The sequence below is a fragment of the Cyanistes caeruleus genome, chromosome 1 (assembly GCF_971803275.1).
Source record: "Cyanistes caeruleus chromosome 1, bCyaCae1.hap1.1, whole genome shotgun sequence".
NCBI lineage: Eukaryota > Metazoa > Chordata > Aves > Passeriformes > Paridae > Cyanistes > Cyanistes caeruleus.
The window spans coordinates 102,891,955-102,907,843 of NC_141701.1; the positions used below are offsets into that span (position 1 = coordinate 102,891,955).

The 15,889-nt window shown below is 36.0% G+C and overlaps 1 protein-coding gene across 6 annotated transcripts in view; it reads left to right on the top strand.

Annotated features, from left to right (window-relative positions):
* CNTNAP2 (contactin associated protein 2) overlaps positions 1 to 15,889 on the top strand; it is a 1,014,544-nt gene that overhangs the window by 678,333 nt on the left and 320,322 nt on the right. For all 6 annotated transcript variants that reach the window (XM_086845653.1, XM_086845662.1, XM_086845669.1 and 3 more), the window contains one exon: positions 12,539 to 12,658. In XM_086845653.1, the coding sequence (XP_086701779.1) occupies positions 12,539 to 12,658 (120 nt within the window). The remainder of the gene's footprint in view (positions 1 to 12,538; positions 12,659 to 15,889) is intronic.

Here is a 15,889-nt window from a genome sequence, read left to right on the forward strand (position 1 = left end):
TTGACTTAGTTTGTAGTTTCTCATTTTCTCAGTAGAACCCTTAACTATACTACTTACACGTATTTAACTGTATATCTAGCGTTATTAATTTTATTTTATTGGAAGCATAGTCTTTCTTTAACTCTCATCTTGCAAATTTTTAATCCCATGTATCCATCCCTATGTAGCTTTTACATCAGCTCGTTCATCCCATCCTTATTATCTGATGGCCTAACTACTTGTGTATAAAACTTTAAATTTACTTGTGTCTGTGGTTGCTGTATTTTATGTGCTGTGTTTTCAGTACACTTTTAGGTTCAGAAGGCACTAATAGATGTTCTAAAACAGAGAGGAAAACATAGTGTGCTGTTTTCAACTACTTTTATTTTTCTTTATATTTTCCACTTCTACCTCAGAGTACTGCAAATATCACTGCACTTCTCAGATTCATGCTCAGCCTAACTGAGCTACATCTTTCTGAAATTATTAACTATGCCTCTCCTTTTCAAGCTCTCTTCTGATTCCCCCATTTTAAGGTTTCTTAATTTCTTTGTGATTTCCTATCAACCTCAACACTTTGTTTCTTCCTTGCATCATTCTTTCTCTAATCATTGCTCTGATTATTTTCCTTCTCTGTCTATCAGTCTTCACAGCCACATATTCACACACGTGTGCACACAGGAGCACCACACCCAGGAAAGATTTGGAAAAGAATTGAACAACAATGCAGAATAGACTGTTCTGATCAGATGCAGGATGCAACCAGGCAAACATACTACCACAAAATTATTTATATTTGCCCTTCTTTTTTTCCTGCATTTTTTTTCCTCCTCCAAAATGTCTAGCCCTCTGCTTTTTTCCTGCCTTTAGTTCCATCCCTACATATCCTGTAAGTCTTGTGCAATTCTGAGCTGTATTTTCCTTACATCCCATGATGTGTCACCTTCCAAGGCAGAAACTCTCTTGGTCTGAAAGGATTTGGGGAGAGCTGCTGCTAGTGGTTCATGATGATGGGGTGATGGGCTCCATGCCCACACACTGGAGCTCAGGCTGTGCTGTGACAGCCCCAGACAGGTTGTTTGTTACTTGTGAGCATCTTTGATTTGAGTCAGATGGGCTTGAGTGCTTTGATGGCTCCTGTGGTGGGCCTGGGAGCAGCCTGGCAGGGTATTATTCTGGCTTCTGCCCTGCCTTGGTTCTCTGAGCTCCTCTGTAGGTGTGCAGATGGGCATTGTTTCTCAGAACCTGACACTTCCTCTATATTCTCATTCCCACAGTAAATAGTCTAAATTAATACTCTACAGAAACAGATACTGACAAAATAGAATGTGTGCCAGGCAGGGCAGCCCCCAAGGTGCCTATCTAACATCTTACTAATTTCACAGCTCATCCATTATGTGAAAAAGATGTAAAAGTGATTTCTAGGAAGTTGCCAGGACACAGTCATTCCATTTGAAAGCATCGGAGGGAAAGCATGAAAAAAAGGGGACGTGGAGCAGATGTTTCTGTTGATGTTTTTATGTCAGTTAAAAAGGTTGAATTCTGTTGGCAGTGCAAGTTGCTTAGTGATTAATGGAAATGACAAACATGATGCATTCCTTCTAAATTGGTGTCATGTTGATAAAGAACATTTTGATTGGAATAATGTAAATGCTGATGCGAGGATTTGTTTTCAGAATGTCTAGTTCTTTTCTGTTTGTGGATATAGGTGCTCAGCTCCTCTGAAAAACTCACTATTTGGTTAAGAGTCTGTCAGTCTGTGCACACAGCAGCGGTTTTGTAAGCAAGCTACTGTTCTGTGGTTTAGTGTTTGGGTTTTTTCAAACATAAGCTTTTAAACTGAGATTTTTATGAAATTTTATTAAACCTATTGTTGGTCTGCTTGGGATTTTTTCCCAATAACTTATTGTTTCCCTCAGGTATATCTTGTATTCACTAAATACAACCAAGAAAGGTTACATAATTTCCTTCACAGGATTGCTGGTTATGAGAAGGTCAGATACAAAAACATTTAGGGATCTAGGATGGGGGAAAAGAAGGAAAGGGTCAGGAGATGGTGACAATTACAACCGTTGAGTCTGGTAAAAATAAAACTGGGTTACAGTCCTATAAATGAACATGTGGGTAATGGATTTTGGGAACATTAATTTTTGAACAAACCAAACAGACACTACAGTCTCTTTCAAAGCTGGGTAGTGAGAATATCTCATGTTCATCTGAGCATTATTTAACATTCATTAGGATATTCAGGTCTGAAGAGAGATGAAATGCTCTGATATCCATAGCAGGAAAGATGCAGTATATACTTATTGAGGAGAATACTTTGCCTTATTCAGTGTCTTTGCTATTTGTAGCCACTTATAGATATCTTGTGTTAAAACAAGATTCTCGATAATCTGTATCTTTGACCTGGCTTTACTGGAGTTATCTCCCCTGCTTTGGCCCTGGTTTAATTTGCTGAGGTTTTCACTTGTGCATCTGTGTTCACTGTAGGGGCTAACCGAGGATTTGTGTTACACAGATGGGAAATTGTAAATCCAGAGTTTGTCTTTGCTCCTTTCCATTACCCTGGCAACACAAAGTGAGAATTGGAGTAGAACTCATACTTTTTCTTTAAGGGTATGGATTTTTCAAAATTTGTTTCTATACCAACTTTGAAGTCTTTCGCATGGAAGAGAGGGATAGGAGGAAGAGGGAACAAGGTGATATTGGCAGTATTCCTGTTATCTCCCAGCTGGAAAAGACTCAAATGATTTCCAGGCAGCTCTAAAGCTTTCTGTGGCTGGGCCCAGTGTAAGAGCAGCACAAGTATTGTGAATATCTGAGTTTCTCTGACAATCTTGCCTCTCAGATGCAAGGCCCAGGAAGGAACTCCAGCTACATAAATGTGCAAAGCTATCCAGATTTAGAATGAATTTGTGCCATTTCTATCCTGAACAGTGTCTTGTTCAGTCCCAAAATCAATGCTAGGTTTTTGGGGGTTGGGGGTTTTTTTGGGTTTTTGTTTGGTTTTGGTTTGGGTTTTTTTCATTTGGTTGGGTTTTTGTGTTTGTGTATCCTTGGATGACTTAATTCACAAAAGCACCTTGTTAAAAATTGGTATCTAATTATACTTTCTTGTGATGTCTGTAGGCTGACACTGTTACAAAGATGCTAATTGTCTAATCTATGGCTTGTAATTTAAAATCACTGCTAAATTTGTTTAAAAATCCATCTTGGTTCAGCCATTTGTATTTAAATTAATTTCTCTCTTCCCCCCCTCTCCCAGCCCAAAGCAAAGAACTAAGTTGAGAGAGAAACAGAAACACCTTTCATTTTGCCATTAATGGCTTGGTTTTTTCTGCATTCATAGCAAATTCCTGGGTTGAGCTACTGTGTAGTAGCTCAAATTGCAGTTTTTACCCCTATAGCAGTAATTTTCCTTATTATCCCAGTGGCAAATAAACTAGTGCTCTCTCAATCTGATGGCAAAGCCTCTATTTTGTTCCCTTTTTCACCATAATGGTAATTGTCATGTTTATCACTGACATAATTGAGCCTAGAGTAAATTTGATACAAAATCTGAAAATTTCAGTATATCTTGTTTTTATTTTTACTGCTTGTAATATATTTTTTTTTCTATGGGGCATATTTGGGATATTGTGCTAATGGTGAGAACACTTTATAAGTTCATTAGCTCACAGTAGAAGGCAGAGAGAGCATGTGAGGAAGATATAGAAGCTTTTAGAAGGCTGAAGCTTAGTTCTATGGCAGTGTGAAGAAGGCTTATGATCAATCACAAAGGAGCTTTGCTTTTGGAAAGTTTTAGTGGCAAGGCAGTCAATGCAGCCATGGACAGAAATGAACACTAATCCAGATAAAAAAGCACTAAAATTACCTCTGTTGGTTCACCTTGCCTATTAAATTAAAATAAATAATATATTTTTTTAAATTGTGCTATTATATTTTCATTGTGCTATAATATTTTTTTATTTCTATAGTTTATTTCTATTATATATAATATTATATGTATACTATTATGTACAGATGCAAAATATAAGATTTTTTTTTCCATTGGGAAGCTATTTTAGGGATTTTGAGTTGCAAAACTACTGAACATTGGAACATACTGAATATTGGGAAGGACCATTTTTTGAGTGGGGAGTTAACCAATTTTAGAAGCAATGGTTGAGTAAAACTGCTGACTTGTGGTTCATTTTTCATTTAGGGATTAATTAACATAAGTAAAACTTGGGGAATGTGCAAAATAATCTGGCTGTGCTGGCCATTTTCCATTTTCATATTCTAAGTTTCATGAAAAATTTGGAAAATCCAGAAAAGCGAGAGAATAATATAGCACCTAGAAAATCCAACCAGCGCTCAAAATTAGCAAACTCGGCCATCTTAATGTAGAGAAGAGATTAGTGTCTGCAAATGGAAAAAAGATGGTTGAAAGGAGGAGTGCAATAACTTATCCTCCAAATTAATTGTGAATAAAAAGAGAAATTATAAGTTGCAGCAGAAAAGCCCCACAGTGTAGAGAGTGAAACAAATGCAAATACTAAAGGGCTGGTGGAGCTCTAGGCTGCCTTGGTGTGTCAAGGAATTTACATCATTTTAAACCAGACTATATCAGGAATGATACATGACTGTAATGGAGATTTATTTGGGAGGTGGATTAGATTATTTTGAGGTTCACCACAGCCATGTGATTCCGTTATGCTAATTATGACCACAAAATGATTCTGCTTTTTATCTCAGCACATATTTCTTCAAATATAATTTGAGTAATTGAACTATCTTTTCCAGGAATAATCCAAGAATGATGGAGTATTTATTTAATGGGATGTTGAGGGTAACAAAATTGAAGCTTTGGGATTTAGGTTAACCTTGTATTTGAACTGTCATGAGTAAAATAGTTGTGTGGTGTGGAAAAGATTCTTGCTAATATCATGTGATGACAGTGAAAGGATGAAACTTTGAGCTCATAGAATTCATGTGCTTGTCCTAGCTAGCTGTGTGGGTAAACCAAGGGCCCCTAAAGTGATGGTAACCTGGAAGAAAAAATCCTAGTTTCCCTGGGAAAGTATTTAAAGATGCCAGGGTTTGTTTCTACTTGTACTTCTGGGACTGCAGTAGCTCAATTCAATTTCTGGCTGAGGAGGCAATCTAGTCATGGCAGAAAAATAGTGCTTGATCTGAGTTTCATTACAAGTGGAAAAATTAGCGGCTGAGGCATGGGCCATGTCATATACATTTGGTGAACTTGTTCATGGTACCTTCTAATTTTCTCCCATTCTCTTATATACAGTGAAATTTACCAATTGCCTAATTGCACTTGTATGTGAAAATTATGGTTCTTTGCTGAGCGGCTGTCCATGTATAGCAACAGTTCTTTAACAGAGTGAATTAGTTTCCTTGCAGATGCAACATGAGCACACAAATTTTAAGTATTACACTCAGGGCTTTAGAGGTTTTAGTTTACTCAAATTTTCATTTATGCATTAAGTCAGGAAAGGCAGGTTTTCTGTTTTACACTGTCTTTAATAATGAGGTGATATTTCATTGGCGAGGGTATCTCACATTTGGACACTTCTTTAGTCCTTGTTTTTTTTACCTGGAAAGTCATTTGATTGTAACTAAATGAACTGTAACTGCATCTAGAATTGTTGTGTTTCTTCAGAAAGAAATTTCTGAAATTCCCTTAGGCATCACAGTAGATCCATTTCAGATGTCAAAATTAATCTTTTTATGTACAGTTTATGTACACACCATATTTAGGATGTGCATAAAGCTGCAGCTCCTTGAGAAGTTAAGTTTTCTTAACAAACTTCACTGCAGTTGCTGACACATCCAGGTGTAGTTTCCAAGTGCTCCAAGACTGGGCACAGAAATTCAGTATTGCAGCCAGCCAGGTATGCTGGCACATTCCTACTGCTCTGGCCTGTCCAGGTGAGCACCCTGTGAGCAGCCACAGCTGCTGCCTGCATTGTGAGGGCCAGCAGCCTTCAAAGTCTTGCAGCTTTTTCCTACCAGAGCCGTGTATTTTCCTGAAAGTGCTGCTTCCTGTTCTTTTCCTCATCAAGGTAACCTATTTTTACTGGGGCATCCTAGATGCCACTGATATTTAGTGGTGTGGCTTGTGGTGATCCACCTTCTGGTCATGCAGAAGTTGCTTTCTCTAAGAGTCCATCATAAATTTAGCTTGAAGAACTGCTATTGGGGTTGCAAGACAATTTTTTTTTTAGTTACAATTTTATCTTTGTTCTTCACTGCCACCTTTTATTTAGGGTAAGCTGTTGTTTTAGTAAATATTTTCAAAGTACTTTTTAATCAAGAAAGATTTTTTAAAGAAATATTTTTTTCTTTGGCAGTATGCAGAAAGCAAACCAGGCATTTCATTACCTTTTGGGTTTTTACATTAAGGTTATTGTGTGATAAGTAAAAATGACAAGAAAAAATCCTAAAACAGAGGTCTTGGTTACTTTAGAACCTTCTCTGTGCAGGATCAGACTGTGTTAGGTGTTTTTAATATTTTGGAGCTCTTTTTCAGGTGAGTGTGCATACACTTAGAATGATAAGTGTATTCAAATGGTTCAAATAATTTTAGATACATATGTGATTCTATATCAGAACTGTGATGGTTTCTTCCTTAGTTTTCATTTACTTCTTCTGTCACTGTTTGTAATCTTTGACTTCAACTCTCATAGCTGAAGGGGTTGTGAGCTTCTGTAAACTAGCAACCTAAAAAGGTGGAAAGGCCAAATCAAGAATGTTCAGAAGTTTCCAGGCACAATTTCTTTCCCAGTAGCAAATGAACAAGGACACCTCTAATATTTGGGAACCTGGTAAAAGCTATATCAGAAAATATTTCATCTCAAATTCATTTCTGAAAGGGTTACTTCTTACAGTGTGAGATGTAAAAGTAAATACCTGTTCGCACTTATTTTTGTCTGACTTTAACAATACATATTTTTCTTTTAAGTTAAAATTCTCACTGGAGAATGAATTTTTAAATTTATTTTATTTTTTAGACATTATAAGGTTGAATTTTAAACACAATTTTTTTAATCAGACTTGAAAAAACTGGCAGACATAAGGCTTGACTCTGACCATTACAGACATCATCCTACAGAAAGGCAAGAACATTGAAGTAGTGTTGCATCATGTTGGTCTTTTGTGGAGCTTTTTAAAAACTTTTTAATATACTTGAGGTAGTACAGCAACACAGCAGCTGTGTGTATTCCTTCTGTCAGAATACAGAAGTGTATTTTTCTCTCATATATATTTTGCTTTGACTATGATGGAATATCTAGTTCTTTTAACTTCTCTTAAAAGAATTTTAAGACATCATTTCTCCACCATGCAGCATTGCAATGAGTAAAGGATGACTATAAGTTTAATGTGGATGTGCACAGACAGAAAATTCTGCTGACAGAGCAGGAATTTACAGTGTACATGTATTGATGTATAAAAATTTATTTTTAAACATTTTCCATTTTCCGGTTATCTTCTGAATATATGTTATAATAAGGCAACAAATCTTCTTTTAAAATAAATTTTAGGTATATTTCAGTGTGCAGCTATTTCTTGGGTAAGCTTGGAGTTTTTTCCCCCTTCGTTGTATGTTTGTGCTTTCAGTGCTCAAGAGTTGAAACCAGTTAGAGTTACATAAACCTAAACATCTCACAGTCTATTCTATATCTTTAGATTTCAGTATTTTTCCAAGAAAAGAGAGACATAGCTGGACTTTGTAGATCTGATGCATTGCCTGCTTTTGTCACTTTTGCTGTCATTTAATTCCATCCATTTTTCTGTACCTACACCTTTTCTGTGTCCCTGTAAAGCTGAGATTTACTCCTATATTAACAGGTGTTTAAAGGAGTTTATTCCCTGCAGCAACCACATTCACTGACAGAAACAAAATGTATTGCAACACATTCATTGAGCCACATAGTGCAGACTGTCATGGTAGGTAATCTATTTATAATGAGCTTTGCACTTATAAAAGGAGGCTGTTTGTCAGCCCTAAAATTAAAGCTGCCTTTTTGCATAGTGATGGAAAAACTGCAGTTCACTAAGGTGCCAATGAAATTTTATGGGAACATCATATAGGGCCACAGAGTTTCTAAATCTTTTTGTCATTTGTTTATTCTGCTTTTTTTGAGATAGCCAGCAGCTGTGCCACCTGTGCAGGATAACTATCCCTTGATCTTTACACCAGTCAGAAAGTAAAACAAGAGCGAGAACATCTGCTTCCCTCAATCACTTAAGAGCCACTGTAATCTAAGAATCTAACAGTCTTGAGCTGGAAAAAGCTATTCCGTAAACTCTTGCCTGAACTATTTTCTTTTCCTCTAATGTTTAAAATTGAGGATCCTAAAAACTCAGAAATGAGTGTTGACTTTCCCATCCATCACCCCATCCCCTTTGGTGTTCAGAACCCATGAAGAAAGGCAGCAATTTAAATGCTCTTAAAGGCTGTGTAGCTACAATGTTTGTTGTTAGCATTTGTTTCACTCTAGGCTGTTCTCCCTTAGCCTACTTGCCTAATCAAGCTTTTCTAAGAAAAAATACTTTCCCCCTCAAGCCATGCTCATTCAAATTCACTTTTGTGAATGTTAGCTTAGTTAATGGTGAACTTCAAAATGTATTCATGGTTGCATTTGTTAGCTAATTAAAATGATTGGATTTTCTGCCTAGACCAAGAAGCTTAGAGAAGCTTGATGCTTTACACCAAAAGATATAGTGAATTTTTTTTATTATTTTTTTTTTATGTTTGTGGTTTTAAAACTTCATTTCATGTTGGAACACAGAAAACCCTTTCAAATTTTATCATGAAATGGATTTGGTGGTCTCGGTCTGATCTGTATTATTTGGGAGATCAAACTTTTAAAAGGCTATTGCATTTTTTGGTGCTCTTTCTAGTTATGATTCTTTTTGTGCATACTTTTTTCGTGACTGTAAGAGCTTGGATCCCTGTTTTAAAAAGGTTTTCACCCCTTGCAGCTTGTAGACAACTTCTGATGCAATATGAAAGCATGTAAAGAGTGAAGAAGCTGTTTGTAGGGAGGATTTTTTCCCCCTATTCTACTCAAAAAAGAACATAAGTGACCTTTGAAAAACCCTAACAAACTGACAGCTGGATTTATTATGGTAGAAGTAGCTTATCCAGGCATCAGGGTGCATGTTAGTTTTACATTTAACTTGGAAGATTTTGAGGTTTAATACTATTCTGAAGTCCCTTAAGACTACATATGTTGTGTATTTGGACCAGGTACCTAGAAAGCAAATATACATTTTTGGCATTTCACTACTACTGGCTTGAAAAAGCAAAAATCTATTGCCCTTGTGTCCTCATTTCTTCCACTTTTTTGGTCTGTTTATTTTTCTGTCTTATCTTCCAGATGGAGTCAGCACTACAAAGCCCTTCCCTCTCTCCCTCTGCCCTCTCTGTATGTGGATATATGCAACCATTTCTCCTAATTCACATGTGAACACTAAACTTTATGCCCAAATCTTGCATTCTGCTTTCTTGTCTTTTCTTAGCTCAGCTGGGGTTTTTCTTTTTTATTGTAACCTCTATTAGTTTTCTCATTTAAGCTGATTTGATTCTCCCATGGCCCCTTCCTTATATTCTGTTTTTATTTTCTTCTCTCTTTAAGTGTCCGTGGGTGACTTCTAAAACAGCATTCCCTAAATGTTTTTTGTTTCATCTACTCTTTGCATTTCTTATTTTCTATTTCCTGTTCTTTCTCTTACACACTACTGATCTTTTTGTGTAACATTTACAAGAGCAAGTAGTGGCTGGTAAGGTGATCCTGTGCTGTCATCCTTTCTATGTCATCACCCACACTGACACCTTGGTATCATGTCTTACTTTCCTCCACTCAAGCTGCCATCTGCCTGATGCTTGCTGCTGTAATTGGCTACCCTTTGTCATCCAGGGTCAAAAAAATAATCTCTTTCCATCTCATTTTCTTCATACACCAGAACATGACTCCCATTTCCTATTGTACCTTTAATTACTGGTTATTTTGTCAGTGTGAAATACATTTGTTCCTTCATTTTGTTCCAGTGTTGCTGTGAAGTGATTTATGTTACTGCTCTCTGCCTTTCCATTTTTGTTGATTCCCATTTTTAAGATCTTTATGCATCTACATAAATGGCCTCAAGTAATGCCAGGGTGGATGGGGGGGTAGAGGGTTTAGAGTCACAGAAAGGGTTGTAAAGCATTGGAACAGACTGCCAAGGAAATGGTGACATCATCATCCCTGGAACTCTTCTTCAAAACCTGTGGATTCAGCACTTTGAGGACATGGTTTAGTTGTGAAAGTGGTGGTGGTGGTGGTGATAGGTTGATGGTTAGACATGATGATCCTAACGGTCATTTCCAATGTTAATAATTCTAGGATTATATATATATATATGTGTGTCAAACCTCCCAGAAAACTATCCCAAACTCATAAGAACACTTTTCACAAATTGAATTTGTTTAGGATGTCCCACTCTTTTGCCTTCATTTGAAAAACAGTCTTAATTTCTATTATTTAGTGTTCAACATAATGTTGAAACTTAACAAAGTTTACTTATTAAAAAGCAGCCTTTTCTATGCTATAAAACTCATACCTACACACCACTTTCTATTTCTCCCATTCCAGAAGAATAGAAAGAAAGGTGTCCAATTGAAACCCCCTAATTTTCTAGAAAAACATTTGACTTCCATATGACACTCTTTAATGTTGTTTTCTGAGTTGTGAAAATATCTCTGTACAAATATCAGCCTGTGTTCTCGAAAGCAGAAAACTTGGATAAAAATGTCATATGGCCTTACATAAAGATCTGGTTACTACAGAGGCAAAGCTACCCTGGTTTACTGGAAGTGCTTAGAAGATGAAAACACAAAACTTCATCAAGATCACAAACAATATTTCTTATCTTCTTGACTTGACCTGGAGTGCATCCATTAAAATCTTCCACTCGGTATCACAACAATTATACATTCATGGAGTTAGCATTCTATGATTTTTTTTTAGGTTGTGTGTCAAGATTGAGGGAAGTACTTCTGCAAAAAAGAGGTTATTAATTCCTTATGAATTCTGCATGAAGTGCCTGAAAAGAGACACAGAGTCTCCTTGATAATGGAAGAATATGTTGCCCTTTGTTTGTGGAGAAAGGGGAAATGGCTTAGTGTGTTTCACAATTTAATTAAAGTGTCAACTACTTGTATAAAATCTATTTTATATCCTCTAATGAGCACACACAAATTTCCAGGAAATTCTTTCTCTTATAACATCACAAGAGAACTGTAGATACATAACAGCCTTTGGCCTTGCATTTAATGCCACATTATCACTCGATTTTTTTGATTTTCTAACTCCACTTTCCTTCCCATGTCTTGATATTTGGTTAGAGGGCTTTAAATGTGTGTGGGTGATCAGTCAGTCATCATCATCAGAGCCCAGAAAAACAGCTCGTCCTTATGGACATTTGAAATAAAGCCAGTCTTAGCAAAGAGATTGCTTGAAAGAATTGCCAACAAATTAGATTAATTTTTTGAGTGGATATGAAGTCTGGTTAAACAAACATTTCATTTCTTTTAGCAGCTGATTGATTGATTCCAAACAAAAAAGCGTTGCCATCTGGTCCTTAAAAACAAAGCAGCATTACACATTCCTTTTTAAAGAATTGTGTAGGAAAATATTTATGTAATTCACCATTTTCATACCTATATACACACAGAACAATTTATATAAATTATCAGTTTTGTTTTTTCTTAGCATAAAATTCTTTCTTCATATTTAATGCCCATAATTTTTAAAAAATTCTACATTTGTAAGAAAATATGGGAGTTAATAGAAAAAATTATATGTACGATGCTTATTATTATGTCTGAGCTATTCATCATAACACAATTTCATGACTTGAAATAGAAAGCAGTATTCAAGGGAAAACTGAAACAAAATTGTCTCCTAAATCAATTAAACTTATTCCAGCAAATACTGTAACATTTCAGATCTTGCTGGACCAGGGAATCGATTCTGTATGTATGTATTAGAGAAAATGCATAGGTGTGTAGAGACAGGCATTGCATATAGTGATAAATTTCACAATTTTGAAACTGAGTGTTATTCTGAGTTGTAGTAAAACATGAACTATTCCAAAATTTACAGAGACAAAGTTTTTTTAGTAATTCTTAAAAAAAAGCTTAAGTGTAAAAATATGTTGTATCAATAGAAGTAATAGAAACTTAAATAAGAATATACACAAAGTTATGAAGTATATTGCAAAGAAATGGTTTAAATATCTTGAAAAAGCATTATTTTTCCTTCCTCACCCCAAGCTGTTTCTTCCTATTCTATATTTTCCTCACATTACAAAAACAGAAAATATGTTCTACAAGTTTTTAACCATATAATTTTTGAAAGATGCTTTGTTTTCTATGAACCTCAGTGATATTTCTTTAATGTCAAAGGTACAATTCTTTGAATATAAATAAGATCCATTAATTGTCCTAAGAATTTTTTTCCCCAAAGTTAAAACTATTCTTATTGCTCTGTTTTGTTTTATTTCATTTCAGCTATTTATGAACTCTCTTGTGAAGCATACAAGCACTTGGGCAAAACTTCAAATTACTACTGGATAGATCCAGATGGCAGTGGGACACTGGGACCTTTGAAAGTTTACTGCAACATGACAGGTAACTGCATTGTATTTACTAATTTAGATGGTTGTGATGCCTTGAGAAGGCTGACCTAGAGCAGAGGCTAGACAGAGTTAAGCATAAAGGAGATATTTTATTTAAAGGCTTTAAAGGATACACCTTGGGCAGTGCAAGAGCCTGGCCGGGGCTACACCCAAGGTAGACCTAAAAGTGGTCACAAAATGGATGACTGGTCACGAGGTCTCACATTTTTATAAGTTTTGGTCCATTTACATATTGGGGTTAATTGTCCAGCCACAGCTTCAGGTTATGAAGTGCCATCCTTATTGTTTTCTCTCTTCAGTCCACCATTGTTCATTCTTTTGGGCCTGAAACTTGCAATGATTGTCCTTGGTATCAGTCTAGAAAAGGCACGTATTGTCTACCTACTCTGTGAAGAGAGCTCCCTAACACTTCATATGAGGCTTAGAACTACACACCTAGGAAGTACAGAATCTGAAAAACATGAAAGCTAAAACTTAAGGCATCAGTTGAAGGGGGATTTGGTTTTTTGGGTCTTTTCAAATGTAGTTAGGAGAAAGAGGCTGTCCATATTTCATATGTCTTGTTAAAAGAAAAATAATTACTAAGGGCTTTTCATCAGGGATCATCAAATCTGCAGTCACTATTCGGGATAGGCTGAGAAAGGCAGCAGTTAATCCATTTAAGAAACTTTTTGAATTGCACCTGTTAGTCTTAATAGGTCTTTGTATCCTCATTGTTGCATAACTAAAAAAATTTTAAAAGGTTCACAAAGAGAAAAATTAATAGATATGGCTATTTACCAAAACTGTTGTATATCAACCTAGTGGTATTCAATAGTATCTGTGGATCACAGGGTGTTGTAGAGAGCAGCTTATCACCACAGGCAGGGAATAGAAATTAATTACAAAAGAGGCAAAACGTTTGAGTTTTCTTTATTGTCTGTTTTGTCTGTTAAGCTAGGTACATCCTTCTAACAGCACTTATACTGCGGAGATAATATATATAACTACTTTAAATTATTTTGATTTTGTTGTGTGTGTTGTTTAATGCTTTTAAGACTAGTTTTGTATTCTCTCCAAAAGTACCAAATCTTAGTCATCTGTGTTGCCATGACGAGGCAGGAAAATATGACAGTAAAAAACAGGGCAATTTTCTGTACTGAGAATATATTATTTCTTTGCTCTGTTAATGCACAGTAGTTGTCTCAGCACTTTGAAGTATTGGGTAACTGATAAAAAAAACATGTACTCTGTCTTTTCCCAAATGTCTGCATAACAAGCTTGAATTTTGTTCTGTTTGCATTGAAAATCTGACATATGCCTGAGTCCTCAGATTCCATCAGCAGCGGTGTGAAGGTAAAGTCACTATCATAGGTCGAAACCCTGCCTCTGACTTTTTAGAGATCACAGGTGCTGAAGCTCTCACAACTTTTCTGGAGGGAGAAACCTGGACATATCTGGGGTTGTGGGATGGGTTTTATCCAACTGGAGTGGGAGAGATGGGGAGGGGTGCATGGCATACCCGGCAAACCCCGGATCAGGTGCTCATAGGTGGGCAGCCTGTAGGAGAACAGGAGAATACCACCGTTCCTTGTTGCCATTTGTGCCTGTGTTTCTATAGTAAATCCATACCTAGAAAGGAGCCTGATCTAAGATCTCAAAGTGCTTTCAATCCTATTTGGACTGGAGGGACAGGCCAATCTATCTGTCCTGAGACACAGGTATAAAAGCTTCTTCCAGACGTATAAAGGATCTTTCAGATCCTGAGCCATTTAGAGCTTTTAAAATCATAACTAGCACCTTGAACAGCATCAGTAACTAATCAGACAGGCACTGCAGGAAACAAGGCCAAGAATGCTGTCAATTAAGTGATTTCTGCTATTCAGAACTGCTGTGTTCTGTACTAGCTATAGCTTTTAGGTTATTCTTCAAGGGTAAATTTGTAAATTAAAAATATACCGCCCTAGTGGGGTTAGGCACAGAAAAGTGCCCTCATCCAGAACAGCAGCATTGCTCATTCATGTTAAATATAAAAATATAGCAGAAGGGCCTAGCAGATTCTTCAACACTGGGGGAAATAAAAAAAAAAGAAGTAAAAGTAATAATTTAATTTTACTAACATTCTTCATCTTCAAAGCAATTTCAGAGTATATAAATGTGACCTTTTCCTAACCAGTGCAAGGAGATCATGAACATTAGGATACATGATTTAATTCACTTGGATATGTGATATACACACTGGAAAAATGCAGTTTTCTGTTTTAACTGGATCACTCTCATCAGCAGCTCTTTGCTACAAGATAAAGGCAATTTGCACTAATATCCATATAAATGTTGCAGTATTAAAAATAAAAACCTAAAACAACTATTTCTTCATTACAATGCAAATGACTACAAGAGATATGTGAAAACTGATGGAAAGTAATTTAATCTTTGCTTCTAAAACTGATGATTGTTCCCATCTGAGTAAAGCTCATCACCTGTGTAATACTGTGTAGTGACTATACCTTGCAGCTGTCACAGTTTTTGTTTTCTTTGGATTAGTGGTCATCTGAGGCACTAAGGCTGGAGGGAAAAGAGCTAAAATTTTAGGAGAAATTTCACAACACCCTAAATCTTTTTCTGAATCTATATAGGATATTATCAGCAACATGCATACTAGTGAGGGGAAGGAGGTTACTTGAGGACTTTGCTTTGCTTCATCAATAACACAGTTCTGTAGAACTCTGTAGCAATGATACATATCTTGTCATACAGCAAAAAGCACTAAAACATGCCAGAATAAGAGCAGAATTGTCAAAAATTTTAGTATCTGGCTTGTGCTAGTCTGTGGTATTGCTAGAATTATATTTGAAAAATAAACTAGCTGAATTATAATTAAATATTTTTTTTAAAACATAAAACTAAGTAACCTACAAATTTAGCTATACTGATCAGTATGTGTAATATATTAAATGAAAAAAAAAATAGTATGGCAAGGTAGTGATATTTTATTTTAATATAGATTCTTAACTGTGCTTTCCTCTCTAGTCTGAGAGTCAAATCTAAATGTTCTTATTCTACCACTGCATTAAACAAACATCTCTATATTAAATTACTATTCAAGATACTAATGCACATTTTAAAGTCGCCTTCTTTCATTCAGGTGAAACTAGGAAGTAGAGAATATTTTAATGACTGAAATGTAAAGTGCAACTTGCTAGTTCCATTCCTTGACAAAACAAGTCCACAAAGTTGACAAAGT